The 26,436-nt window shown below is 44.1% G+C and overlaps 2 protein-coding genes across 2 annotated transcripts in view; one reads left to right on the forward strand and one right to left on the reverse strand.

Annotated features, from left to right (window-relative positions):
• The window catches only part of MRPS5 (mitochondrial ribosomal protein S5), a 1,175,798-nt gene that overhangs the window by 909,635 nt on the left and 239,727 nt on the right, over nucleotides 1–26,436 (reverse strand). The gene's annotated exons all lie outside the window — the stretch shown is intronic.
• On the forward strand, nucleotides 5–26,373 carry LOC135312776 (syntabulin-like). Its single transcript, XM_064448533.1, is given in 9 exon segments — nucleotides 5–31; nucleotides 10,202–10,301; nucleotides 10,742–10,861; nucleotides 19,707–19,806; nucleotides 22,654–22,857; nucleotides 23,851–24,000; nucleotides 25,224–25,863; nucleotides 25,865–25,934; nucleotides 25,937–26,373. Coding segments are annotated over 9 exon segments (1,848 nt in total).

Raw genomic sequence — 26,436 nt, forward strand, 5'->3', positions numbered from 1 at the left:
GAACATGACCAGGGAGATCAAGGAGAATACAGTGAGTTCTCTTTCATGTTTGTTTGCTGAATGTTAATTTGTTGTTTGTTAAGCTCAATGAGTTTCCCTGGCTGGTTCACTGGGCAAATATACCAGCACTTTGCACTGGCTCAAGAGTAGCGTGAGACGTGCACGGGAGCAAACGGCCAGAGAAAGGTGGGCTATTTCTTTAGGTGGCACTAACCTAAAACTTTTGTGAAATTACAGTGTTGAGTGACACGGAGACTTGTTCCCGCTAAGGATGTCACACATGTATTCCAGAGAGCATGCTAGTGTTGTCCATTCGTTGTCCAAAGAGTCAGTTCAATGTAGAGGTCAACCCCCTATTCCCCAGGCAGTTTCCAGCACATTGTTTGTTCCTGTCTTGTGTAGTGTTCTTCTCAGTTGTACAATTGCTTGAGTGTTTCACTGGTCTTGTGTGTTTACAGGGACTGTAACCAAAAAGGTACTTTGTTGAGAGTCTTGAAACGTGTTAGAAAGATAAGTATAGGTGTAGGTACAATTTGAGTGTTAATGTTGTTTTAAAGTTTTAATGTGTTGGAATGTTGTAGTCATATGAACCCTTTGAAATGTATTGTGCTTTAGCTTATTGTTTATTTAATTGTTTTATTGTAAATTACCTTTATAATCACAAGTTCAATGAAGCCTGTTAGAAATGGTAAATGTGTGAGTGTTTTATTGTAGCAAAGCCATATAAAATAGCCGGTCTCAGCTGAGCTGTTGGCCACAGGCAGAGCTGGCGGAGGCACTGTATCAGGGCATAAGGAACCATCAGGACCCAAAGAACAGAATTCTGCTGAGAAAAACTTCATTACAGCTCCAAGCATAAGCACTCAGGCAGAGAAAAAGGCTCCAGTTGGTCTGTGGACACACATGCCACCTGCATGACTGCACCCATGCTGAGTTAACAAATGCAAGTGCCTAATCTTTAATTCAATGCAATCTTCCAGAAGCTTGTAACTGCTCATTTCTGTGCTGCCAGGAGAGTGTCAGCCTTCCCGGCATGTAACAGAAGTCCAGAATACCTTGTTTAATTAATCTGAGAGCCATGCAGTTTCAGTGTGCCCACCGAGATGCCACTGTGACCATCAAACCACAAATTCTTCCTGTCCAAAACTTGAAATCCGTGCATAGTTCAGAGGAGGGCAATGCCAACCAACAGACGACATAGCGGTGTTTGCCTGCCTCCACCCAACCTTTCAACAACACCTCTGGCCGGTTAAACCTCACTGGCTTCCTGTTCTCCCCTCCAGCAAAGCAAGTGTAATATTTCTCTGTGCAACCCAGAGCAGAAGAAGCCTAGTGAAGCCAGACAACGCCATGTACTGCCCTGCCGCTTTGGGGAAGAATGGAGTTATTAGCCACAAGGAAGGAGGAACAGTTGGCCAGCATGTGGGGAGCATTTGCAACACTCAAGAGGGTGATATGCACCAATGCTTACAGAGGCAATTCAGAGACCTTTTGCATCCTTGTAATGCCTGGGTTCTGAATTACTTGTGTTTGCAACAGATTCCCTAGTGTTCATTAAGCATTTCACTAAGGAAGAGAAATCGAACAGGCATGTTGATGTAACACAGGCTCCAAGAGTTCACAAAGATGAGAAGATGAGAGCGTCTTGCTTCCTCTGCCAGCAACACCCTCTTCCATGCTCACCTACCTTGCTGGGTTCCTGCAGGCCACTTGACTTGCCTTATGACACTACTGCAATACATAGTTGCTGCAAAGTCACTTTCAAAAGCTTTTCTTTTAAGTACCTGGGCACAAGGGCCAAAATTAATAGGTTGGGGGGTGGAGGGGATAGGACTAGAACACATGACACAACATGCCTTATTGCTACTTCAAAGCATGTCTGTTCAAGGCTGAGAGCGCAATATTTTATATGTGATTTTACCATCTTTATCACAATTTTGGGTTTCTCTTTAACAGCCACTATTGTTTAAGTGATCTTTGCTGTGAGTGGTGGTGAAATGGAGCCTAGTTTAGAGGACTAGTTTAGATCTTCAGTTCTAGGAGAGAGATTCACCTGTGACTACGTGGGTGTCTTTTGCAGCAAGCAGGCAACAAAGCAGTATGAACCTACACTTACATTTAAAATGTCAATAGGCTGAACTCATTTCAAACCATGTTTTGGACATGGTCCATGTTTAAGACACAAGGCGCTAACACCAGAATAACGTCAAAATTGCTTCTTGCCCTTAAAAATCTTCTGTCCGCTCAACTCTCATAAGTTATTTACCTATGCTCAGCAAGAGAGTTCCCGTCACATTCCTGATAGAAGTCCGTGCTCTGATCTCTACCCGAAATACAGCTCGCTTCCAAGCTGCCACCTTTCCTCCTCCATCCTGCAAGCATGTAGACAGCTCAAGGTACCCTTTGTAAGAAGAGGCCTGAAGTACCACGATAAATGCTCCAGTCCCAGACTTTGTGGGACTGGCCTTTGCTCCCTGATCCACAGAGGATATCCCAGTTGTTGTGACAAATGTACCATCTTGATTTTTCCCCATGTAATATTTGGCTTTACTCTTAGTCATGATTCACCTGGATCCTGCTGGTGCTGTATGGAGCAGCTAGGGGAGGACCATTAGCCTCCAAAGAGTTCAATAAAACCTCCTCCTTTTTCTGAGTTGAGAAATTGTTCATACCACACTGGGAAGTCTTGCCTCAAAGTGTGCAGGTGGGGAGGACAAGCAGGGCATAGGTTAAGGGTCAGGTAGCAGGGGGCTGCTTGAATTCATGCTTACAGGGTAGCATAGGAACCAAGTCGGCTCCTTCCCTGGTTGAAGCAACACCTATTGATAATCCCATTATGCATTTCTCTTTCTAATCCAGGCTCAAAGAAGCCTTTCTTTAATATTCAGCTGAAGAGGTACCCAACATGCCTCTCAGCTGCTGAAAACACCCAGGCACAGGCACTGCCCACCGCCTCACCAGAGATTCACCTGCATGCTTACTTAGGTCCACCCACTCACAAGGCTGTTCTTCACTTCTGATCACTTCCTCATTTTGCCTTCTTTCCCCCCCCAAATCAACCACCTCACCTAAATCCCAACCGCTAGAAATGCGCTAAAATTGAAGCACTGTTTTATTTATGTCCTACATGAGCAGAACAGGGGAGCATTTTCCTCCAAAACCCTTCAGACAAATGAACATGGGACATTGCAAACACAAGCAACTATAGCGCAGGAAAACATATGAAACCAATGCATGCTGTTTTGACATACAGACTACTACCTGCGAGAGCACTGTACCCTTTCTGGCATTATGTCAGGACTTGGTAGAGTAGATGGGAGCAATTCCTAGAGCAGTTGTGCTCAAGTACAGGCAGGGAAATGGAGGGAAGAACAGCAAAACAGTGTGAGTACGCAGCAGGAGAGGGCAAAGCAACGCAGGAGGGCTGATGTGCAGGAGGTGGCAGCACCTAATCGTTTTTAAAACGGCTGAAGGCTCAAAAACACACGAGCATTCTCATGACGCAGTCAGGGGCTTTGTTTCTAACTTCTTAACTAGCCAATGTTTTCTTATTTTTAATAAATAACATCTATTTGCACCTATTTTACATTGTCTCAGAAATAGCAATAGTAAGCACTAAACTAATTTTTTTAGAAAGATGCGATGTCGCTTCCAACCTAAACTAGGCAACAGGTATTAGGTTTCCCTGCCCTGTGTCAGCAATAGGGAAAGAATTATGACATGTGCCTCCTTGCTTCATCAGTGTGGTTGAAAGGACAGACGCGGATTGCTATTAAAGCTTATTCACAGACTTTCTTCTTATCTCCAATCCACCATCAGATACTTTAGAGGTGTGTACTAGGAGCAGATTTGCTTGCCATACTGCTGTTCAGTCCGGACAGGCTGTAGTCATTGATTCTACTCCAGCCAGAACACTTGCGCAGAAGATACACACAAAAGTGCATATTGTTGCTTTCTAAAAGGTGTTTTAAAATTTCACATTTCTCAATGACTTCTTTAATGTCTAAAAATTGCTGTCAAATCAGTTGGTCTGTGCAAGATTTTAAGCAGCATGACAAGCATACTAAATATTTTTTTAAACTTTTCTCCATGACAAAGGCCATTCAGAGTAAGTCTTACTGTCTTTACTTTCTCAAGTACTTCTCTTTTAAGCAGAACTTGTGTCTTACAACTTAGTTAAAAATTCTATTTTTCGAGGCAGAGGTGATCTAGTCCCCCCGCCCCTTCCCGTTCTGTCACAACTTCACAGGACCCTGGATACACAGGGAACCCGTCTCAGGCACAGAATTTGCTGTCCTCGCTCATCTGCCACAAGACAGCCCATGAATTCAGGGATAATAGCATCCGCACAGCAGAAGATGCAGGAGGTATTCACTGAAGTTCTGAGCTGCACATAATGACCACATGGACCCTCCTCCTCCCACACACCTTTCCCTCCAGCAGACATTAACTTTTCTTCTTCATTAAACTACTGTTGTCTTCTACTGCCTATTTACCTTGCACGCTTTTCTGAGTGGAATCCCACTGTAAATACATACAGTAAGTGTACAAAAATGGAACCTGAGAAGTGCTGTTAACTGAACTGAGAATTTTCACACTTAGGTGTATTCACAGGAGGACACCTTTTTTTCAGTTGTACTACCTATGCAACAAGTATACAGCGTGAGACTTTTTTTCCCCCTTAATGTAGGAAGTAGAAGAATTTCTGCTAGAAATACAAATTTACCAATACAAGTAAGCGATTGAATTGCTCCCCTACGTTCACAACATTAGCCTTCATAAGAAAGGAGCAGCACGCACCACTGCTGTGTAGCGATGCCCCTGCTGTTAACCACTGTAGTGTTGTAAAGGGGCATGGTAGCACAGGGGCTGCAGGTGACAAAGTGACAAGAAATCCACTTTTGTGTTCAGCTGTAACTTGTGCTCTACCAGAGCGTACTCTACCAGGAGGACGTTGAGAGTCGTAGGTCACCTTTAACAAGTAATTTTCTTCTGCACGCGTCAATATTATCTCCCATGGAAAAATGTGAAACATTTATAAATACCTTTATGGAAAGGCAAAAGCAGACATTCTCGATCAGGCAGGAAGCAAAGGGTTCTTTAAAACTGTTTAATTACATGTTTCGGGTAAGCATAGACAATACAGGAGATTTACCACACTCTTAGGTATTTCCATTCTTTTCTCTAGGCTTGAACTATTCATTAAGGATGTCTCTCAATCAACATCCTTGCTCAATCACTTTTGCTGCAAAGAAGGGTGCTGGAATAGGACTATTGCAGGAAACTTCATTCCATCAAGGCATGATTTTCTGTGGGCTTTTTTTCTCCTTTAATAACCACCTACCAGTCGTTGAAGATATTCTGAGAGAACCCTGCCTTCCAAGATGCCCTGAAGAATGCCCTGAAACCAAACGGTTGGAGTCCTAGAAATGCTGAAGCCCTAGAAGTACTTAAATCAATACCAATATGTATGTTGTAGAGCTGAAATTCTCTTTTTCCTTGGCACTGTGCCACTGATGCCTGGTTTGTGTCCGGACGCTTCTACATCAGTTTTGTTTTCTTCTTCTTTCATTAGCCTTTGGGCTTCTTCCCCCATTTTCTTTCGTTGCTGCGCTGCTTCTCTTTTTTTTTTTTCCCCTTTCTTCTATCTGTTGTTGTCTGCAATTAAAGAAAATGTGAACTGCTAAAGAACACGAGTCCAATTTTCAGCATACTTTAAGTTCCTGTCAGAAATGGGTTATAATTCATAATTTGCCCAAATATTTTACAATCTAAAAGCCACTCAGTTCTCAAGGATTCAGTGTGTCAGGGAGAACGTAGGACAGTTGTAAGGCCCAGAGCTATTTAGACAAATCTAATGCTTCAAGTAACAATACTACCTGTCTTTTTCAAAATCAGACCAAAACAATTTGACTTGCCTAGGACATTGGCTTGTGTCCCTCCTTCCCCTCAGCAGAGGCATCAGAAGCTATCCTCTTTGTAATGCAAGTACTACAAACATTTTCTTCATGATCAGATGAGATGACAACTTCTAATGTTCCTTTTCATGTATTCAGCATCTGTGTTGTATTCTATTGCTCAGTACAGATAGAAACAATAGCCTTTAAGGAAAAAAAAATTAAAGTCTACGGTTGTATATCCTTTTAGCATTATTTCTTATCACTGCTATAAAACCCCAGACATCATTACCTGCTAGCTCAGAGAATCTGTCGACAGAAATAGGTTTCTAATTTCAACAAATACATGGCTGACTAGAGCAAAGGAAAAAAGTAACCCCCAAATCCACTTGTTTTATTCCCCACTTCAGCTAGAACACATCACTGAGTGGCGCTGGGGCAACAACTGGATCCATACTCCAAGTGCCACGTTGCAGCTCTCTCCTCGATTGCATAAGTAGTAACAGAATGATGTTAGGAGGTCGCTCCGGCTTCGCATTCAGTTTATTAGATTAGAAAAATCTGTCAAGCTGCTTGCAAGAGGACTTAAAAATAAAAGTGAAGCTTCATTAGTTTGAAAAGGTGAAATTTAACACAGATTCGGTAAGAATAAAGATGTGCTTATTAAAAGAGAATCAAGAATTCTCATTGACAAGGCCGAAAGGAGTTAACTTTCAACATGCCTAAACTACCCGTGCGCATCCACATCAGTGTGTAAAATGCAGAGAATTAAAAGCTGTCATCACTGGATGCAGCCGTGTCTGGTAGATGCCAACTATGGACAAACTGGACACACAAAACTTAGAAGTATTTGAGGTACAAAGGCTTCATATTATCTTTGGACTGGGCAGGACAGGAGAGGGACTGCACTTATTCAGTACCTTCACGGTTTCCCTTCATTGATTATTAATGGCCAGAAGTTTCCCTGTGCTCTGTTAAGCTGCTCTGCTGTCTGTCATGGAAGAATGAAATTAGTAATTTGCATCAGGATCTACCTCCCAAGTTAACGGAATTCCCAAGGGTGTTTTTGAGGTGATGACCCACTGTTGTACATTCCACCAGAAGGCCAGATAGGTGACAGTGCTGTCAGTCTAGCATATGCAGAGTAATAATGTTTGCCACTTTACAGTAGCAGATTTTTGTATGTTCCCTGCACCTCTGAACCGATGCAGAAAGGAAGACGGTATATGCGCGCTAGCCTGCATGTAAAGGCAGCGGTATTCCAAAAAGCCACATGAGGCGTTAAGCAGTGCTGCTATTCATTTGCAATTGTGAAGTGAGGACAGTCACAGCAGATCATGTTTCTGCCCCACCCTATAAACTGCACAACACACAACTCCTCTGCACAGAGAGGTGGTTTCCATGCACTCCGCTGGCTGAGTGATTTTATTGGACTTCAGTAGCATCCAGATGAGAGGAGACCTTCACATTACCTCAGACAGAGGAACTGAAGTCACTGAAAAATAAATACAAGCAATAAATACAACCACAAAGTGATTACCTTTTCACTGCTCTTTTACTTGGTCATTATTCCAAACATTGATCTCTATTCCAAACTTCCTACGCGTATTCAACATAAAGCTACGACCTTTCAGGCTCAGAAAAGGTTTCGTTTCTCAATAAAGAGGCACCTATGATGAACTACAGCCACATGTGACTCATTCTTTCTGGGTTCCAAAGCAAGAATTTGAGCGGAGTTTGGATGGAATGATGCAAGCTGTTTAAACCAGGGAAGTATTCATTCCTGATGTCAGCCTTGCTTTGCATTCCTAACACAATTTATGCCCGGGAAAACCCAACTCATTGGTTAACAGAACACTAATTATAAGCACTGTTAGCACACCGTTAGCAGACCTTCTTATTCCAGCGTGGTTTTACTTACTGTAGACCTACTGAATAACTGTTAGAAGAACGACTTCATACTATTCTTTTACTTCAACACGATTATAAATGTACAAAAAACATCTTCACACACGAGACATTTTATACAGTGCTGCTTATTCAGCCAAAGAGCATTTAGCTTCACTGTTCCTGTTGGGAAAAAAAATAAATTTGTTGGCATTTAGAAAGTCTAAAGGTGCAGATAGGTATCTACAATTTGCAGAAGCAACCAAGTTCTAACTAACTTCAATTAACTGAAAATCCAGTTTAAAGGAAAATCCAGTTTATCGTCCACTAGGTTGATCACTGCCTGGAAAATCTGGGTGCATCTCAGCCCAGAATCTGCTGGGGAGTGGGGAAGAAAGAGACTACAGGAACTTTGCAGGCACTAGTAGCCTACTGCTCAGCACTGTCTTCCAGAACGCTTTGGTCTCCAGGAAGCCATATTGGGCTTATTTCAACTGCTGCACATACATACCAAGCCACCAGAGAAAAGGTCACAGGATATAGTCTTCCCTGTTACTTAACGGAACACAGCCCTCCATTACTACACAAAAATGCTTCCAGTCTAAGACACTTCCAGATATTAACTGAGCACCAATAGGTACCCAGACACGGGCAGCTAAGGGAGATCCTTACTTTCTCTGCACATGGATTTCATTCTCAATAAGCACTGCTGGAGTAGAGTCAGCATTAAAACGGCTGCAGGCTCAAAAAAGCATGTATTTTTGTTCTTAAAAACTCGGATCACAGAAACATCTCCTGTGTCTAGTTTAAACGAGTTGAAGATGTTGTTGTGTCAGCTTGAGGGTTTCTAATGTTATTTTTAACTCTTTCAGAGGGAAATGAGCGCGCACATGTCACCCTCCGTGAGCGAGGATGCCGTGCCCAGGCTGAAGCCCGCGCTAACCTCGAAGCTTGCATCCCGGAGTTGAGCACAGAGAGGCGTCACCCTGTGAAGGCTTGGTGTGTTGTAGCAGTTGGTGCTGTGAGGCCTGGCGGCTGGCAGCAGGGGGGAAGCGGCTGCTGGGGGTGCCCTCATTTGCATAGCCCAGCCCCCTCCGCGTGCATCGGAACGCCTGGGTCCCCCCCGTGGCAGTTTTTGACCGGTCCCTGCCAGTTGGGTCAACGGACCCAGCGCAGGCGGCGGATCCCGCTGGGGCTCCTCTGCCTGGGGTAAATCCCTCGGTATTTGTGATTCAGGAGAGGTGAAAACCGAATCTACGGGTCTCCTTGGACAACCTTCAGGAGCTGTGGGCTGCAGATGGGGGGGCGCCCCCCTTGTCTGCCCCAGTGACTGGTCCCATTGCTGATCAGAAGTGGAACAGCTTTAACAGGTGAATCTGCCGTTTCTCTCCTGGCCGTTGTGGGAGCTGTTTCGGGGGTGAGGGAGTACCTTGAACTCACTGGTTATATTGACGAACTCTCGGTTGCCTAAATATGGGACCGAGGCTGGCTCAGACATGGGTGTCTACATTAGAGACATCCATGCTTAGTCAGATGAATCCCACCCCGGTCTCCTGTGTTCCTCATCAGGTCTATGGCAGCTCTGCTGTTAGCCTTTACTGAAGCCAAGTACGGTTTCTGTCTCTTTTCTTTTTCTTTTTTTTTTTTTCTTTTTTTTTTTTTTTATGTTTGTTTTGTTTTGTTTTGTTTTGTTTTGTTTAACAGAAAGGAAACCCAGTCTTAGACATTCATTTGCGGAAGAAAGTTTGTGTTTGAAGATCACACTTGGATCTTCAAGTAAGTCTAATTAGATGCCTTTTCCTCTCCTGTTCATCCCTGATAGGCTTGGGCACTGTCCGTTTGTCCTGTTTCTGAGGACCGCTGCCCAAGGCAGCTAGCATTGCACATGGACAGCCTGTATCTCCCGTTGCACCGTGAATTTTGTTAGCAGGAGCGAAGAATTTTTAGGGTATAAGCTAACTGAATTGCACTGAAGTGAAAAAAGTGCTGTGTAACTTCCAAGAGATAAGAACGGAATATAATTGGAAGACAAATATTTTGAGCAAAAGATGCTGAAAAAGCATCTTTGAAAAATTATTAGCATAGCGCTATGGTTTTTTATTTAGGATTTTTATATGTTTTAGATTTAGAGTTTGAATTTCAACAAATTGAGTTGAATTGGTGTGGATAACATATTCAAAGGGCCACGTATTTCTTTCAAAGAAGAATAAACAAAGTAGCACCTACAAAGACTGTTTTGGCTTTCAAGTGTTTTGTATTTTTGAACCCAAATCTGCAAGTTCCTGTTAAATTAAAGTGTTCTAGAAAAATGTCACAGATTGTATGATCCACCCTTTCTAAAAAATTATTGTTGATGTTGCTTAGTAGGGACGTGGTTGGGCTGAGGCCCCTCAAGACATATATCTCCTTTTGTTCAGAAGACTCTCGGGCTGCAGCAGGCACCCAGACATCACAGAGATAATAGAGGATCCCAAAAAGAAGTCAGCAAGTTACAAAGGAGGAATGGGCAAGTAAAAGGCGAAAGCCTGAATCCCATCTGTCCTAAGCAATGATGTGCTCAGCTCTGGGCTGGTGGCACAGGCCACCTACAATTCAGGGTCTCGGGCACAAATCTTGCGCACTTAGGTGCTTATGTCCTTCCTCACAAAGGAAAAGAACATTAAAAGGAGATGCCTGTTACTTAGTTCAGTAAAGGGAAAAGAAACTTCTACTTAGATCTGTTTGCCTCTTTTGGAGGCTGGACTTGAGCACAAAGGAGACGAGTGCCCTAGTAGCAGGCTGCTGAGCAGGCTGAGGGGATGCAGGGAGTCTGCTCCCAGGGAAGCTCTTCCACTTTGTATAATCTAGTTACTCTTTTATTGGGGGTTTGAAGCCAAGTACCCAGCAGGCACACCATAACTCTTCTCTCTCTCTCTCTCTCTCTCTCTGGCCCATTAATTGTCCTGATACCACTCCAGATCTCCTGAAAGTGGGACGCCAACTGTTAAAGGGAGATTCTCGCCTCAGGATGCCTGCAACCTCAAGCTCAGCCTTGCGTGTGGTCCGTGAGAAAGCCACGGCTCCAACTGCAAATCTGAGTAAGTAGGGGATGCAGATATGGGACTTTTGCAGGGAGCGCCTCAGCCGCTGGGCTGTTGGACAAGGTGAGACCTGTGCCAGCCAATTCACCTTTTAGTGCCAAATGCCTTTTGATAGAGATGCAGGTCTCCTGGGGACTGTGGGGACATGCTCCTCCTCCATCGGGAAAAGATGGCTGAGCTCCTGGCGTAAGAAGGGCACTGAGGTTTAGAGGTCAGAGTTGAGGCAGGTATGGAAGATGGCCAGAGCAGTGATCTTTAGTAAAAAAAAAAAAAGTCTTTTTTATATTTAAGAAGCTTTTTTCTCTCTTCTGCTCATTCGTTATGGAATATGAGTCAAATAAGAGAAACCGATGCTATACACACTGCACGCTCTTAAGTATTTGTTTTAAAATATGTGTGAGGTCAAGCTGGAACAGGCTTTGCAATTTGTGTATCTACTGCAGCAAATGTTCTGCTCTTTCTGGCTGTTTTCCATGGTTTTCAGCCCGCTTCACCTGTATGGAAGGAAATACTGTGCCTATGGAAAGGCCATTATAGATGTTCTCTTAGGAGATTTTTTTTTTTCTTGGTGCTCTGCTTGTAATTTACAATCTGTATTATTTATGCCAGTGTTGAAAATAGTTTTCTGATGCCCTGCTTAAAATATTCTGAACATACTCCAGCTACATTCTACTATGAGCACTTCCACCAAACATCAGTTTTTATTTAAAGTAATTTTTCATGACATAACATGCATCATAGCCAGAATCCTGTGTTGCTGTTAAATGGTTTTCTTTACAGTTTTCCAGCTGTATTCCTCCTCCCCATGGTAGAGTGTTGCCAGACTGATTAGAATACACAAATTGTATTCCCTTAATCTTCCTTCATAAACAGTGCCCTGTAATCCTGTCATCATTGTTGTTGACCTTTTTTGGAACCCCGCCTTTTTAAAGAGAATCCTGGGATTTGAACTGTTTGAACTGTTTTCTGAGAATGGATAGATTATTTCCTTTTCTGTTTTCCTCTACATCCCCTCTTTTTTTTTTGTCTGCCATTTTCTTATGTTCAAAGTGGAGTTATGCAAAGAATTGATTTGGGGTTTGCTGCCAAATCAAAACATTAAAGAAAACCTTTCTCTCAGACTGAACAAAGACAATCTTCAATCTAAAACATTTAGAATGCTTAGAGATATTTTAATGCTTTAATTAATGTACTTAATTTAATTCAATAAATTTTAAATTTGTTGAATTAAATTAGAATATTTAATTATATTTTTAAAAGATAAAATTTTAAAAATTAAAAATGGAAAGGATTTATTTTTAATTAAGAATTAGTTAAATTAAAATAATAAAACTATCAAAATATTTGTCCCCCTTTTTTAAACTCAGCCATAAACAACTAAGCAGGTCTTTGCAGATAGCGGGGGCATTTTGAACATTTGCTTGCTTTTACGTACCTAGCTATATAAATCCTGGGGAAGCTGTGTTTTAGATGCCTTCAATCTCTTTTGGTCCTCACCTGTCGTTATGATTCCGAGATTAGGAAGAGCCTGGAAGAAGGGGGAAATGCATGCCCAGTCCCTGTTCCAATAAATAAACCACAATTATGAACAGAAAATAAAACCCAGCATCTGATAGAGCAACTAGACAGAGGTTGCCCAACTTTGCCCAAAACTCTAGATTGTAGAACTTACTTTTCTCAGGTGTGTTGGGTGCAGGGGTTAGGCAGGGTCTCCTGATGGAGGCAGGGGAGCTGTGGGAAATTCAGGCCTGTTTGGATTCCACTCTGTAGCAACGGGTGACAAAGACGTGCAGGCACCCTCAACTGGGTGAATCTGTGGAGGAGCTGGAGAAGGCCCTGATAAGCTGAGAGGACAGGAACCCCATCTCCTCCCCTGGTTCTTACAGCTGGACGCAGTGCGTGCCCCAGGTGGCGTGATGGGGAGATGATGTGCAGCCTCCTCCCAGTTCAAAGCTAAATCTGGCCCTGCAAATCCCAGGTGGATCCTTTCTCCAGTAAAGCAGAGAGCAGAAGAGAGCTTTCCTTGGGCTGCTTTTGTGTGGACCCTGATGTCTTCTGTGTAGTGTGAAACACCCACCCTGGTCTTTAGAGAGGAGCCAGGCACTGAGCTCTTCAGTGCTTTTAAAGCTGACCTGCTTCTAGGCATGCCCAGAAACAAGATTTTCACATAGCTGAGACACTCTGCTGATTGAGAGCGGGATTTCTCAAGTGAGGTGGCAGATAGGGAGAGTGCTACTTCCAAAATTCCCCCTGTGGAGCTGGGGACCTGGCATCCTTTCATAAATCCTGCTCCAGCCGCTGCAAGGTGGACATCGCTTCCCCAAGGAGCTTGAAATATATTACTTTTAATGTGTTGTAACAAAACAGTAGATGTACCTTATAATACCGTATCTTAGGTGTACTGTTATGTAAGTTGTGTTGAAAGGAAATGAAAATTCTGCAGAGTTTGTTTTGTATTTTATTTGGATTACAAGCCTTGTCTTGCTTCCATGTTGAGGCATTTCATTACAGGTCGCCTGTTCCTCCCTTCTGAAATTCTGTAAGTAATAGGAAGCTGTTGGCTTTCGAAGTCTGGGCACCTGGCAGGCTGTGAGTGTTTGCTAAAGTTGGCAGAATACGGTGTGACCGCAAACCCTCAAGGATTAATAGGCTGAAAAAGCACAGGCTTCATGTCTGTCCTTAGTGTTCCTTAATGCTAAGAGTGCTACTGGGGGGAAAAACAAGCAAATGACAGCAGTCGTAACTTGACATTCATTGCTTTGAGACCCACCTTGTCTTTCTTTAGAACTATAGAAATATAGTTTAGGCAACCAATCAATATACTGGGTAGGGTTTTACTGTTCGTTTCAGTAGATGGCACTTGATCTCTATTATTTTTTTGTAATAATTTCAAGGTGTGCGTTACAGTAAATGTTTGGCTAGCTTTATGACAAATTTTGCTTTTGATCCTGGGATTGCAGGGCTGCTTAGTTAGTTACCTCTCGCATATGTTTCTCATTCTGGTGGTTTTCTCTTCCCTGTTGAAAACAGGTAAAACTGATTTAAAATGTTTTATGCACATTATAATGAAAACCATGTGCCTTCTATTAAGGGTGATTGTGCAAAAGCTTTCAGCTGAATCAGGTTTAGCATGTGATTTCATGCGTTTGCATATATGCTGTGGACACATACCTGCAGCATTTGCTGCTGCGAATGCATGCCTGCGGGGTTTGTTGCTGTGCACCAGCCAGCCTCTCTCCTCCTTGTGCATTGGAACCAGATTTAGGAGATGTGTTGAAGAGGCCTCTGAAAGCCCTTTGTTAAACTTCTGCCACCAACATAACGGGACGGCTGGCATGTTGACCTAGTCTATGACGGAGTTCACTCCCTTTCTGTGTCCTGTTAAGTCATCCCTGCCAAAGATGATGTTTTCCAGCTTCTAAAAGTACTTCTGACCAGCCTATTCATTTCTATTCAAGCAGACCAGGTAGTACTGCCAGGTATATGAGAAAACTCCTGAGGTGACACCACATGCTTCCTTATTAAAGACTTGTCCGTAGGTGGATTTACACATCACAGAGGTTTTTCCAAAACTGTCATATACAAGTTGAGTATCATGTTATACATCTATTGGTATTTCTTGAACCTCCAGTCTCAATGTTTCTAATGAGGTTGGAGTAGCAAAGTAGCATCCTTCCATCTCTGATCGAAAGAGCCTTTTGGTTTGAACAGAAAGATAAGCTGTCCAGACTGTTGTCTTCTCCGTGAACATGTGTTCCCCCAGCAAAGGTCATTTCAGGATGAGAAGGGAAAATTGCTGGCAGCTGTTCTAAAGTGGTGTTAGAAGAGCTCAAACTGCATATAGAATCACAAAAAAGAATTAGGTCAGGATAATTTCCGTACGAAGAATCTCTGTAAGGTATATAAAGCAGGAAAAAAACCCCACCTTGTAATGCTCTTTGTCTGTTCCAACATCTGCTCGTGGCTGCTCTGCAAATCCATGAATTAAAAACAATGAAGAAAAATGCTGGCTCAGGATACAGTGATATGCAGAGTCTACATGATGGCTCTCAGCCAATCTCAGTAATTAGTTTGTAGTGACTGTTTTTAGAGATGAGCTTGACTGACTGTGGTTTCACGGCATACACAAGCCACATTCCGTATTTATTTGGAGATCTGCAGTGCTTATACTTTGCATGAATGCAGCTCAGATTACTACCAAAGCTATAGTATTTAGATGAGATTGGAAAACTGCTTAATGAGATAAATTTTGATTATTTGATAACAAACTTTCTTCCAAAGTAAGAAAAGTAGGTGAACTAGATGAGCAAAAATCAAGATGCATAATTAGTTCAGATCACACAACCAGCAGTATGAATTGAGGGGGTCAAGTAAAATCAAGTTTAGATCTAAATGCAGGGAAGCAGGATCTGCGTTGAAGTTCTTCCCCAAAGTCTTCTGCCTGGCATTGAGCTGGAAGTCTCCTCACCCAGCAGGTTTGAACAGTTGATGGTCACCCACACTGAAAGTTTTGCTCCACGTCTTCTCTGACTGCATGTTTGCCAGCTGCCAATTTATCAGCTGTTACTGCGCTGTGCAATCAGCTGCAACGTGATTAACAGATCTGTCTGAGGAGAGGGCACAGGCAAGCAGTCAGGTAGATGTCCACCCAAGAGTGATAAGTGATAGCTTCTTTGGCCAGCGCAGTGGGATAGGGGAGGGGATGCTGATGCCAGGCATTGCTGTGCTCAGGTTCTCACTGTCATTCTGGGAGCACAACTTGCAAGTCTGCGCTTGATGACTAAACTGCATATACAATAAGAGGGGGTGGTTAGGTACTACAATCCAAGATTCACAGCAGAGAGCATGCCGGGCAGGAACGCACCTCTACCAGTCCACAGGAGAGGCCAGAGAGGCGTGCCCGTCTCCCAGATTTGGCCACCTACTTGTACCCTGCTTGCGCCCATGCACGTGCCTCACATTCACTCTGAACCTCTGTACCAGAGCCAGACCACCTCTGTGAGTGCCAGCAACCAGCACGTTTCATTGCTTTGAACTATGGCCAGCACTGGTGCTACCACCCACCCTGTTCTGTGTGGCAGCTGCGCAAGTAGAGGTCAGGGAAAAGATCTGAGTTCAGTGCCCTCCTTAGACCAAAGGAGTTCAAATCCACACCTCTCACAAGAGTTCTGAACCACTGCAACCTACAGAGCATCATCAGCTTCCTCCACTGGCTTTAGACCTCGGGGTAGTAGAGGGTATCTGTCGGACACGGGCAGCGGCAGAGCACATGGGAGCAGCTTCTCTGTCACACAAAGAATAGAGCAGTCTACGTGGAGGAGAGTCCTGATCCTTGCTCCCAGGATTATATCTGCATTTACGCAGTTACTGTTGGATGTGAAATTTATAGCAAAGTGCAAGGCAAGAGTCTCATGTATAGTAATAGTAAATCGCATAGTAAGTCAAAGGCCAGGGACTGGAACAAAAACACGCTGCCAGCTGAGCTTGACACTGTGAATTGAGTGCATTCCCTGCTGGCAGCCTTTGCCCTCAACATGGGTCATTTTTTAAAGGGTGTTATCTGAAGAAAAGCCGGAAATGCTGAAGCAAGACTTCATCACTTCTGTGCAGCTTCTTTTTCTTACATTTGTTCGTGCATGTGAGCAGTCTGGTGTTCTTTCCTAGATTGCTTGTGGTGTACAAAAACAATCTTGCAGGAACAACCCCGTATTAAATAGAAAAGAAGTAGCATTAATGTTTCCTGGAAATATTACTGCTTATGCTGTTAAAGATTGAAAGTGGAGATGTAGCTGTGAGTTAAAAGTTTTAAGATAAATTAAACTTAGTCTTTTAAAAATACAGATTCTTTCAATAAAGGGCATTACAACTGAATTATCTCTACTTTTCCAGCTGTTTCTAACGGCTTTGCTGGAAGTTCTTATGCAGTCAGGCCCCCTCTCTTCCCTTGGGGTCTCTAAATAAAGCTATCTACAGGGACAGCACGCTACTTATTCCTCCATCAGCTGCACTGGAGTGATGAACTTATATTTTTTTGTGTTTTCGTCTCTTTGCTGTGTAACAGGATGCTTTTGAAGGCACAGAAGCTCAGCAAATTGAAGTGCTTTACATTCTGAGGACAAGCTGTCTCTGTCAGCGCTGTTTCATTTACAGCTCTGTTTCACTGGGTGACTATATGCAAACCTAGCATCAAGAATGATTTCTATATCTATATATACACACACATAGATATATATTAAGAGGTCATGTTTATGGAGTCAGAAGATAGGTAGTTCTGTGGTTTCTATACTTTGGCAGCTATGAAAGAGTGGTGAAGTTGCAAATAAGAAAGACTTACACCAAAAGACTAAATTAGCTTAAAAGATTTACTAAACTCAGATGCATCCTGAGTTTTAGGAATCCAGTTCTGCTCAGCCGTCAGTGTTCCTGTCACAGATATTACTTACACTTCTTCCTTTTTTCTATGTTGTAACCTTACCATTTAGATAGCACATGGACAATCAAATGCACACAGGAAAGTTTGAGCTTTATTCTTATAGAAGGAAAAATATTACATGCTCAAGTGCAAGCAGAATTTGACTTTTGAGGCCAGAAGACCATGCCACAAGGTATCCAACCATCTGTAATGGCTATAAATAGCAGACTGGGATGCTATACTCCAGGCATGCATGTACGGTTGTTGTGTGGCTCTGTGTAAGAAATGTATATACTGGCTCCATAGACATAGGTACGTATGTGATGGGGTTGCATACTGTCCTGGCAGACCAAGTATACCTAAGCTGTTCTACCTTGCCCAGCCAATTGCAGTGCTGTGGCAGGACGGTGTTAGCTCCCTAAGCAGTGGTCCTCCAACCCATGGGGCAGATGTGCACACACGTCTGACGTACCGTCACTGCCTTTTCTGCCTCTGCCTGGGTTGTGCCAGCTGGCACTGCCTGCGCTCCTCATCGTGGGCAGCACAGCATGCAGTCGTGGGGTTGCAGGCTCCCCTCTCCCCTCCATGTCAGCTAGAGCTAGGTGACTGTAGTGGTGCTGTCAGGGCAGCAAGGAGGCTAAAAGGCAGTGCAGAAAGCATGATGCTGTTTGCAGCACTCTCTTAGCTCAGTGCCGTTGCCCACTGAGCAATAAAGTGCAGGGACAGCACTTGATACTGCACTATTTCACTCCAGTGTCTTGCAGGCAAGAAGCAATCCTGGAAAACGTTGCAGCACTTTGTTGGCCATCGCTGTGTTGTTCTTCCCATTGCACAGAGCGGTGCACAGCTCTGCTCCTAGGGAGTGGGTGTGCTGCCGCTTGTAGCCTGCTGCAAGGTGGGCTGGGGCCAGAGTGACGGGCCTCTCAGTGTTGGATGCCATTACGTGTGGCAAGAGCATTTCCGTCAGAGCATGGTGCCAAGTTGTCTTGCCTGCCAGCACTGTGACACTGAGTGGCTGCAGCATGGAAATATATGTATGAATGAATTTCAAATGAGAAATTCATGATGACTAAATATGTGGTATCCTTTGTGGGAAATGGTGGGTAAGACACTCCTCTTAGTCAGGGGAGTCTCAGATCAGGGCAAAACAAGTGTTATAGCCAGTTCAGACAAAAGAAATGGTTTTTGAGAAACGGCAGCCTCTTTCATGGTTAATGCTGCTGAGGTGGGTTGTTCTGGGACTTAGATGTGTGAGCTTTCGCAATCACATTGTCACAGCAACAAAAGTAGTCAACTGGGGTACAAGACGTGCACATCACCATCAGTTCTGCAAAGGATTTAAGAACGACTGTGCAGCTGAAGGTTTATCCACCCCAGTGGGGGATGATGGTATCTGCAGATGCATCATGGAAAATATAGCAAAAATGGGGTTCATGGTAAGTCTGCAGCTGCTGGCTGGGGGTGTCTGTGCGTGAGACGGCGCCCAGAAATTCTCAGGTGAGAGATGCTCCCCCTGACCAGCTGTTTAAAGGCTGTTGGAAAGTTATTTCCATTCCCTCAGATTAAAGTCATCGTACAATATTGTGACTTTGCAGTGTAAGGCCCAGATATGGCTTTGGACATCTGCCATTTGAGTGACAGACTGAAAAAAATCCTAACTTTAGGGTGGGTATTTTTCCAGGTGATAAGACTTTCTTAGTGGCTCTACCTACTACTGATTGTAGCAAAATGTACATGCCCTGTACATGCCAGGGCTTGGGAAATAAAAGCTGTGATCCATAGAAAGTCAGAAATCAGGTAGATGGCTTAACACCCCAGAAGCACTTGAGAGCCGCGCGTGATTATTGGACTGATTTAAGGCTATTAGAACTGCTTTACTGTCCTTCTGTGTGCCACGAGAACCTGCATATGTGTGTACATACGCAGACGCATATACCCTATTAGCCTATACACATGTATATGTACATATGCATGTATGTGTACATCGTCTCAGAGACCAAAATGGAAGCGGCTTTTCCCCCAGCGCGTAGTGTTTTCCTATGGTTTAAAGCAAGCGAAATCTACAGTTACAGTTGTGTGCTGCTGCAGGAGCCACGTGAGCAGCCTGATTCTTGTATTGACGGCTGTAAGAAAGCAAACAGGTGGTCACAACAAATGTTCCTAGCCGTGTCCTAAAAGGGCTTCTTTAGTGTGAGGGGTTTGTGTCCAAATGGTTTTTCTCTGCTCTTGTTTAAGTGCCACTTCTGAAGAAATGTTGCAAATCCAGAACAAATCACGTGCTTGACATCAGGGTTGTTGGAAAATTCATGCAACTGCTAAAATTCGCACAGGATGGGCAAAGGGATGATGCTTGTTGTTCATCGTGATTTTTAAAACAGCCTTTGAGTTATGATTTCCACTGTGTTTTTACTCGTCCCTTTTCTTTTCCAGGGATTAAAACCAATTTTAGCTCTTCAAGCAACACAGGCTGTACCTCAGTGCCTGAAGCCCATGTGTCGGCTGCTGGAAGCAAAAGGTCTTTTTCTCACAAGTAAGCAAAGCCATTTTTCCTGAAGAGTGAGAGAGTTGCTAGTGCAGAGATAGACTACTACGTAAGGCCTTGCAGCTAATACATAAAATAGCACTAGTGTGAGTTTTGAAACAATTTGGCTAACACTATGCTCTTGGGCAGCACTTACACTGATGAGAACTGTAATATGAGAAAGGGGAAAAAAAAGCTATATTTTTTGAGACCAAAACATGTCAATAGGCCAGATCAGCCGACAGGTATTTTTGTGTTGTTTGTTCATAACAAGTATGGGAGATACCCTCAGGTAAGACAGAAGAGACTTCAGCTGGAGTGGAGGAGGAGGCAACTGGGTATATGTTGCTTAACAGCAGTACCTCTAAGAAGTTAACCTTAACCTTTTGGTCTTATCACTGTTTTCTCTTTGTAATAAACTGTCAGCTTGGCATGTGCCTTTCCAGGTCATGACCTTATTTTTTGTAGGAAGAAGTAGACAATATTGCCTTTGATGCTTTTGTATTCAACACCCTTGCCCAACCTTTCTGTAACTAAAACTATATGCAAAAAAAAAAAAAATAATAAATGAGTTATCTATCTAAACAAATCTTTCAAGAAAGATTTCTGTAAGATTTCTCCCTATCATTTGTGAAGTGCAAATCCAGAGAGCTTGTGAATGCGAGGATGAGGACATTTGGGTGGAGCAGCGCACATTGTGCTCCACCCACAAAATCCCTGCTGGTTACATTTTTTGGAGTAGGTGGAAAGAGTTCAGATTGACAGGACGGGTTTCCTGCCCTTTGTGGAAGTGCTGGCAGGCAGGCCGGGACTGGCAGTGGGATACCTCTAGGCTTAAGTCACACAGATGTCTCTGAGGTCGGAGTGTGCCCCAGCGCACAGAGATTGTCAGAATGATGCTTAATGAGCAGTTTCCTATCTGTGTCATGAGACTGTTCATTAGAAAAATAAACATTACCTAAGCACTCTCTAGATTAAATCTAACCAGTAAAGGTACTGGCCGGGGGTGCGTGTGTGTGTGTGAAAAATACTAAGTATCATATGAAGCCCTAAAATCACCTTACTTGCAGTAAGATTCTGTATCATTGCATGTATTTCTGTGCATTTAAATGTAACTTCAAATTAGAGCATCCTGACCCACTTAATTAGACAGAAGTCCTCTGTAATAATGCTCCTTCAATTGCATTGCTGCATTATGCACAGTCTATGTGAATTCTGCCTCACCCAAGAGTTGATGCTGTACTGTACGAAGTGGAAGGAGAGGTCTCCTTTGCGATATGTTCTCTTTTAACTGTTTGACTCAACTTCCTCTGAAAAATCTCAGTGTTGTCACAAACCACAGTCCCGCACTTCATTGTAAAATAATTATAAAATCACCCAAACCACAGCAGTGTGATGAAGGTTTGCAGCAGCCACTTTCCTTATAAACTGTTCCATTTTCAGAGGGGGGACAAAACCAAGTTAGGGAATCTTGAGAAGAGTTCTTGCTTCATAGTGCTGTGGTATTTAAATTTTTATGTTCAGGCCTCTTTGGTTGGCTGGATTTGCCTTTTTCTTTTCTGAAACCAGCCCTTTCATTACAGTTGAGAAGAACAAATTCCATGAGAGGATGTAGGTAGCAGTGTAGCAGTGCAGGAAGACAAACCAAGCGAGCAAGCGAGGAACCCACCTTGGGAAGCTGTGCTCAGAGCACCTCAGTCCTTTGGCAGTTGCCAGCAGCACAGATAGCAGTTGCTTTCAAGCCCACAGTCGACAGTCAGGTTATTTAATAAAGAGTGGGAAAAGAAAGGTAGATACGTATGAGGGAAACTGGAAGGAAGGAAGGAAGGAAGGAAGGAAGGAAGGAAGGAAGGAAGGAAGGAAGGAAGGAAGGAAGGAAGGAAGGAAGGAAGGAAGGAAGGAAGGAAGGAAGGAAGGAAGGAAGGAAGGAAGGAAGGAAGGAAGGAAGGAAGGAAGGAAGGAAGGAAGGAAGGAAGGAAGGAAGGAAGGAAGGAAGGAAGGAAGGAAGGAAGGAAGGAAGGAAGGAAGGAAGGAAGGAAGGAAGAAAAAAATCTGTGGTTTTCTTTGTCTATTTTAATACTATTTCAGCCTGCTCACCGTAGGCTTTGAACTATATCTAAGCAAATGAATGGTCAGGCATTGGACCAGGCTGCCCAGGGAGGTGGTTAGAGTCGCCATTCCTGGAGGTACTTAAAAGATGTGTAGATGTGGCACCTCAGGGCATGGTTTAGGAGACTTGGTGATGTTGGGTTGACGGTTGGACTTGATGATCCTAGGGGTCTTTTCCAACCTTAATGATTCTATGATTCTCTTCTATGATTCTATGAATAGTTGACAGTGGCAGCTGAAGCACCCTCTATGCCAAAGAGAGAAAGGAACAGTGGCTCAAACAAATCTGTTTTCATCACACACTGTGATCCCTCAGGCTGCTTGCCAAGGAGCATGAAAGCAGTCTTAGAGCAAACCTCCATGAGCAGGCATCCCTCTGCCGGTCTGGCCAGGGAAGGCTGAAGCGTGGTTCTTTTGGCCCTAGCCCAGGCTGCAGTCCTCTCATTGCTTAATGGAGTCAGAGGTTCAGGGAATGTGGATGATCTGGTGGAGTCAGTGGGAACCGTGCTATCCACAGAGAAACGTGAAAATGGCCAACGTTTCCCTAGATCACATAATTCAGACTGAGAGCCCCACAGTCAGTGAAAGAGTGTGCAGTGGCTGATGACTTCAGGACTTTCTTCCCGGCCACTCACAGTTATCTACCTGTTTTAGTGTTTAGACAGCTTTGTGCGTGAAATAAGACTCATAATGAGTTGTGTGATAAAGATAATCCAGTATGCTTTAACCATGTTGGTTCTCCTCCAGTTGTGGCCTTCATGGTCAGAATAATGGATCCTTATCCAACAAGTCCAGACCCAGCCCACCTGCTTCCCGTGAAAAGGCCCCTTTGTCAACACTGAGCAAAACCCAGCCGAGTCCTGCGAACACCCGTCAGAATTATGGGGCTTCTTTAGCCAGCAGAAGCAACTCAGGCTCAAACAAAGGAAGTGACAGCAGCCAAGTGACGAGGTAAGTCTTTATTTCAGCATCCTGGTGTTCAGCACACTGACTTACCCTCTCTGCACTCAAATGTGGCATCAGCTGGTTGTCTGGCTTGCCAAAGGGGTCGTGTTGCTCCTCAGCATGGGTGTGACTCTTCATATTGGTGGCTCGACAATCAACAGTGTGCTCTATCCCATGTAAAAGTTTTACTGTTTCAGTACTGTAAAATTCAAGGTTACTTTTAGTCAAAGCACTTTGTAGCTGGTTTTCACTCCAAGGCAGGCTCCTTTCCGTGGTTTCATGCTGTCAGTTCTCATGTGGCTTTCCTGGTTCTTTCACAGAAAGGTCCTTTCTCCTTTGGAGAGAGTTGGGTGGGGTTGTATAGAAAATATTGTATGCTCGGGTGAAAATTCACCCTGCCCGGCCTTAGGTACCTCTGTGTGCAGTTTCCTCTACAGGGAAGAAAACTAATACCTGCGGGAGCATGCGACACGTATTGCAGAGAAGAAATTGTTGTTTCTCTCCCTCCCTTTCTCTCTCTTTCCTCCCACCCCAGGCAACTCAACAGCCAAGCACGTCAGATACACACCTAAAGCTAGATAGGATTAATGTAGGTTTCAGGGTGCTCGGCTTCTTAACTCACATGTGGAGCTGAACTCAGTCTGTACGCTTCCTTAGCTGGCTGTGTCTGCAGCTGGGTGCCCTTGCCAATGGCCCAGCTGCCTGCTCTTGGGCACCGTTTTGGGTGAGGAGATGGCTAGGTGTTTTAAAGTTAAATGTCTCATTTGAGGCAATGGCACTGAAAACAAGTATGATAAATAGTAAATTTTGTACTATAGCCACAAATCAGCCCTTTTCTCAAGTACTTTGATTTGCCAGAGGGAGTCACTTGTGTGGACACTGAGGAGCCCAAAATGAGCCAAGCGCCATATCAGTCTATGGGATGTGTTCCTTTTTGCCAGGACTGAAGAACTGTAGGAGTGATGTTATGTGATGGTGTGATGGTTTTTTTCTTTTCAGGCGATCAGGGAAATCTATTTCTTGTGGTCACAATTGCAGCACTAAGCCAGAAAATCCGGAGCGGTATTTGACTCCTCTGCAGCAGAAAGAAGTTACAATACGGCATTTGAAAAAAAAGCTGAAGGAATCCGAGTGCAAAGTTACAGAAAGGTATATTTCACTTCAGAAATAAGACTGGACAAGATTTATTCAGGAGCATTAAGGGATGGGAGTCCTGATCATTTTTACTCTTTTCTTGACCATGTAAAGTTTTCATTAAGAGATTGGAAATATGATCGGGCTGATTAGGTTGTTTTCAGGTATTTAAGGTTTCATTGTGTGCTCAGTGAATATGTACCGTGCACTTTCGTTACAAATATGGCTGTCTCTTTTTCCCTTTTTTTGAACTTTCCCGATAGAAGACTTTTAAAGGATAGTTCTTCACCAGCCTACTTTAGCACTGAGACCTTTTATACATAAAAAAAGTTCCACCTCGCTCAGAAAATACGACGACAAATGTCCCCCTTTTCCCCTACTGAAAGAAAAGCTCTGACACAAACTAGTGTGCCCGCTTGTGGTTTTGTTGCTTAGATATGGACTTTTTTGCAGTAGCACTTTGTATGGATGCTAAGCGAAGAAGCAACAATGTACATTACACAGCAACAGATGTTCTCTCTTTTACTAAAGCTGTGCTCTGAGAACTGGCTTTCCAGCACACACAACCCAAGCGGGCACAAAGGGTTGTTTGAATGGAGCCCCCAGGTAGAGTCCCAGGGACCCCTTGGTCCTGCTTTGGGTGGCCCGACATCTGTACCTGTGAGGGCTGGATCTCACGCAGGGGGCCCTTCTCCCCACTTGCTTGCAAGTGAGGGCAGAAGCCTCTGGATCCATGCTGGGCTGGGGGGGTGCAAAGCAAGCCGGGTGCAAAGCAAGCCAGGTGCCTGCAGCCCTGAGCCATCCTGCTGTCTGAGGCCACTGTTGGCTCTGGCTATACGTGACGAGCTGCTGGCAGGCACAGGGGACACATCCAGGCAGCTGTTTGTCATTTCCTCCAGGGTGAGGCAGTAGGTGAGATGTCAAGCGCTGTACTGGTTGGACCTAACCCAGAGGCCACCACTTTCACCTCCAAGTGTCCAGGATCACAGCATAGCCCACAAGGCTGCTGGCTGTGTGGCCAGGTTGGTGACTCCAGCTAGGAATCAGCCAGTGCGTCTTGGCAGCCAGCTGACATCTCTGCCAGTTCTCTCAGAGGTGGCAGCAAATGATGCATGGAGGAATTTGCTTCTTCCTTGGAGCATCTTTGCAGCATAGCCACCCCAGTGAGGTGGAGCCTCACATTGACTCTTCAACCAGGCAGTCACCAGAAGTTTTACGATATTTTTATTTTGCTCCAGGGAAAGAGAAATCGAAAAGCTCAAAGCTCAGGTGGAACGTATGAAGGAAGACTGGATCGAAGACGAGTGTAATCATGTGGAGATGGAGCTGAGCCTCTTGGAAGCAAGGAGGGAAATTAAAGAACTCAAGCAAGGTATTGAGAACATGAAGAAGAGCTCGGCTGAGAAAGACAAAAAATTTCAGAAATACTTCCTAGACGTAAGCATTGAACACAAGAAACTGGAATCTTTGGTGTCGAGCATGGAGATGGCCCTGAAGAGCTCTGTGAGAGATGCGCAGCGCCCAGAGTACACATGTGACTCTGAGGGGAAGCCGTTGTGTACCACGATGCCAGACAGCCCCACCACAGAGGACCAAGCTCTGGAGGAGCTGGCAGGTAGTGGGCTGTTTCTTCATGAGGACACAGCTAACGGGACTGATTTATTTGAAGAGAGTTTGACCACCACAACCTCTGAGTTGAGTGATTCAGCTCCCTCCAATTCTATTGTGAATCAAGAGATGCTTGAAAATGTTCTGGGTGAGAAACTAACTTTTTCCCAGGAGGAGGAGGAGAAAGTCAGAAACATGATGGTGGAGCAGACCATCCAGACTGATGTGGTGCCATATAGCCTAGAAGGGGAGCAGTTCATTCAAAACATGTCCAGAGCTCAGAGCTCAAGATGCCTGTCCTCTAAGCCCGCCTTCTTCCCTGAAGGAATTGGGTCAATTTCTCTTGAAAGCCTCAGTGATTCTGGTATCGTAGTGGACTTAACTCCAGGTGAGCCAAACTCTACCATCCTTTTGTCTCCTGTGACACCTCCATGCAGGAAGGTGGAGCACGGAGTTAATGAAAACCATTTTGTGAAAGAACTTGATTTTACAGAACCTCACGATGATGAAGTCTTTGGGTACGTCAATACTGTTTCTCAGACAGGAATAAAGAAGACATACTGGAGCAGCAGACTCGCCAGCGATCTGGCTGTAGCAGCCCCTGTTGTACCAACTATCATGTGGGCTTTCAGTACTCATGGAGCAGGAACAGATCTCATTTACAGTACTGGAGCGTTGTTTTGCAGTTCTGTCCTAGTCCACCGTTTTGCTCTTGACTATTTGATTTGCCCTATAAATCGGTTTGAAAACATGTTACTTGTTTCAGAATGGAAAAGGTAAAGCCTTTCTACAGGATGTTTGTAACTGGTGTTTTCTGAGAGTACTGCTGCCTACAGAAATAGT

This window comes from Phalacrocorax carbo, chromosome 3 (assembly GCF_963921805.1).
Source record: "Phalacrocorax carbo chromosome 3, bPhaCar2.1, whole genome shotgun sequence".
Lineage (NCBI taxonomy): Eukaryota > Metazoa > Chordata > Aves > Suliformes > Phalacrocoracidae > Phalacrocorax > Phalacrocorax carbo.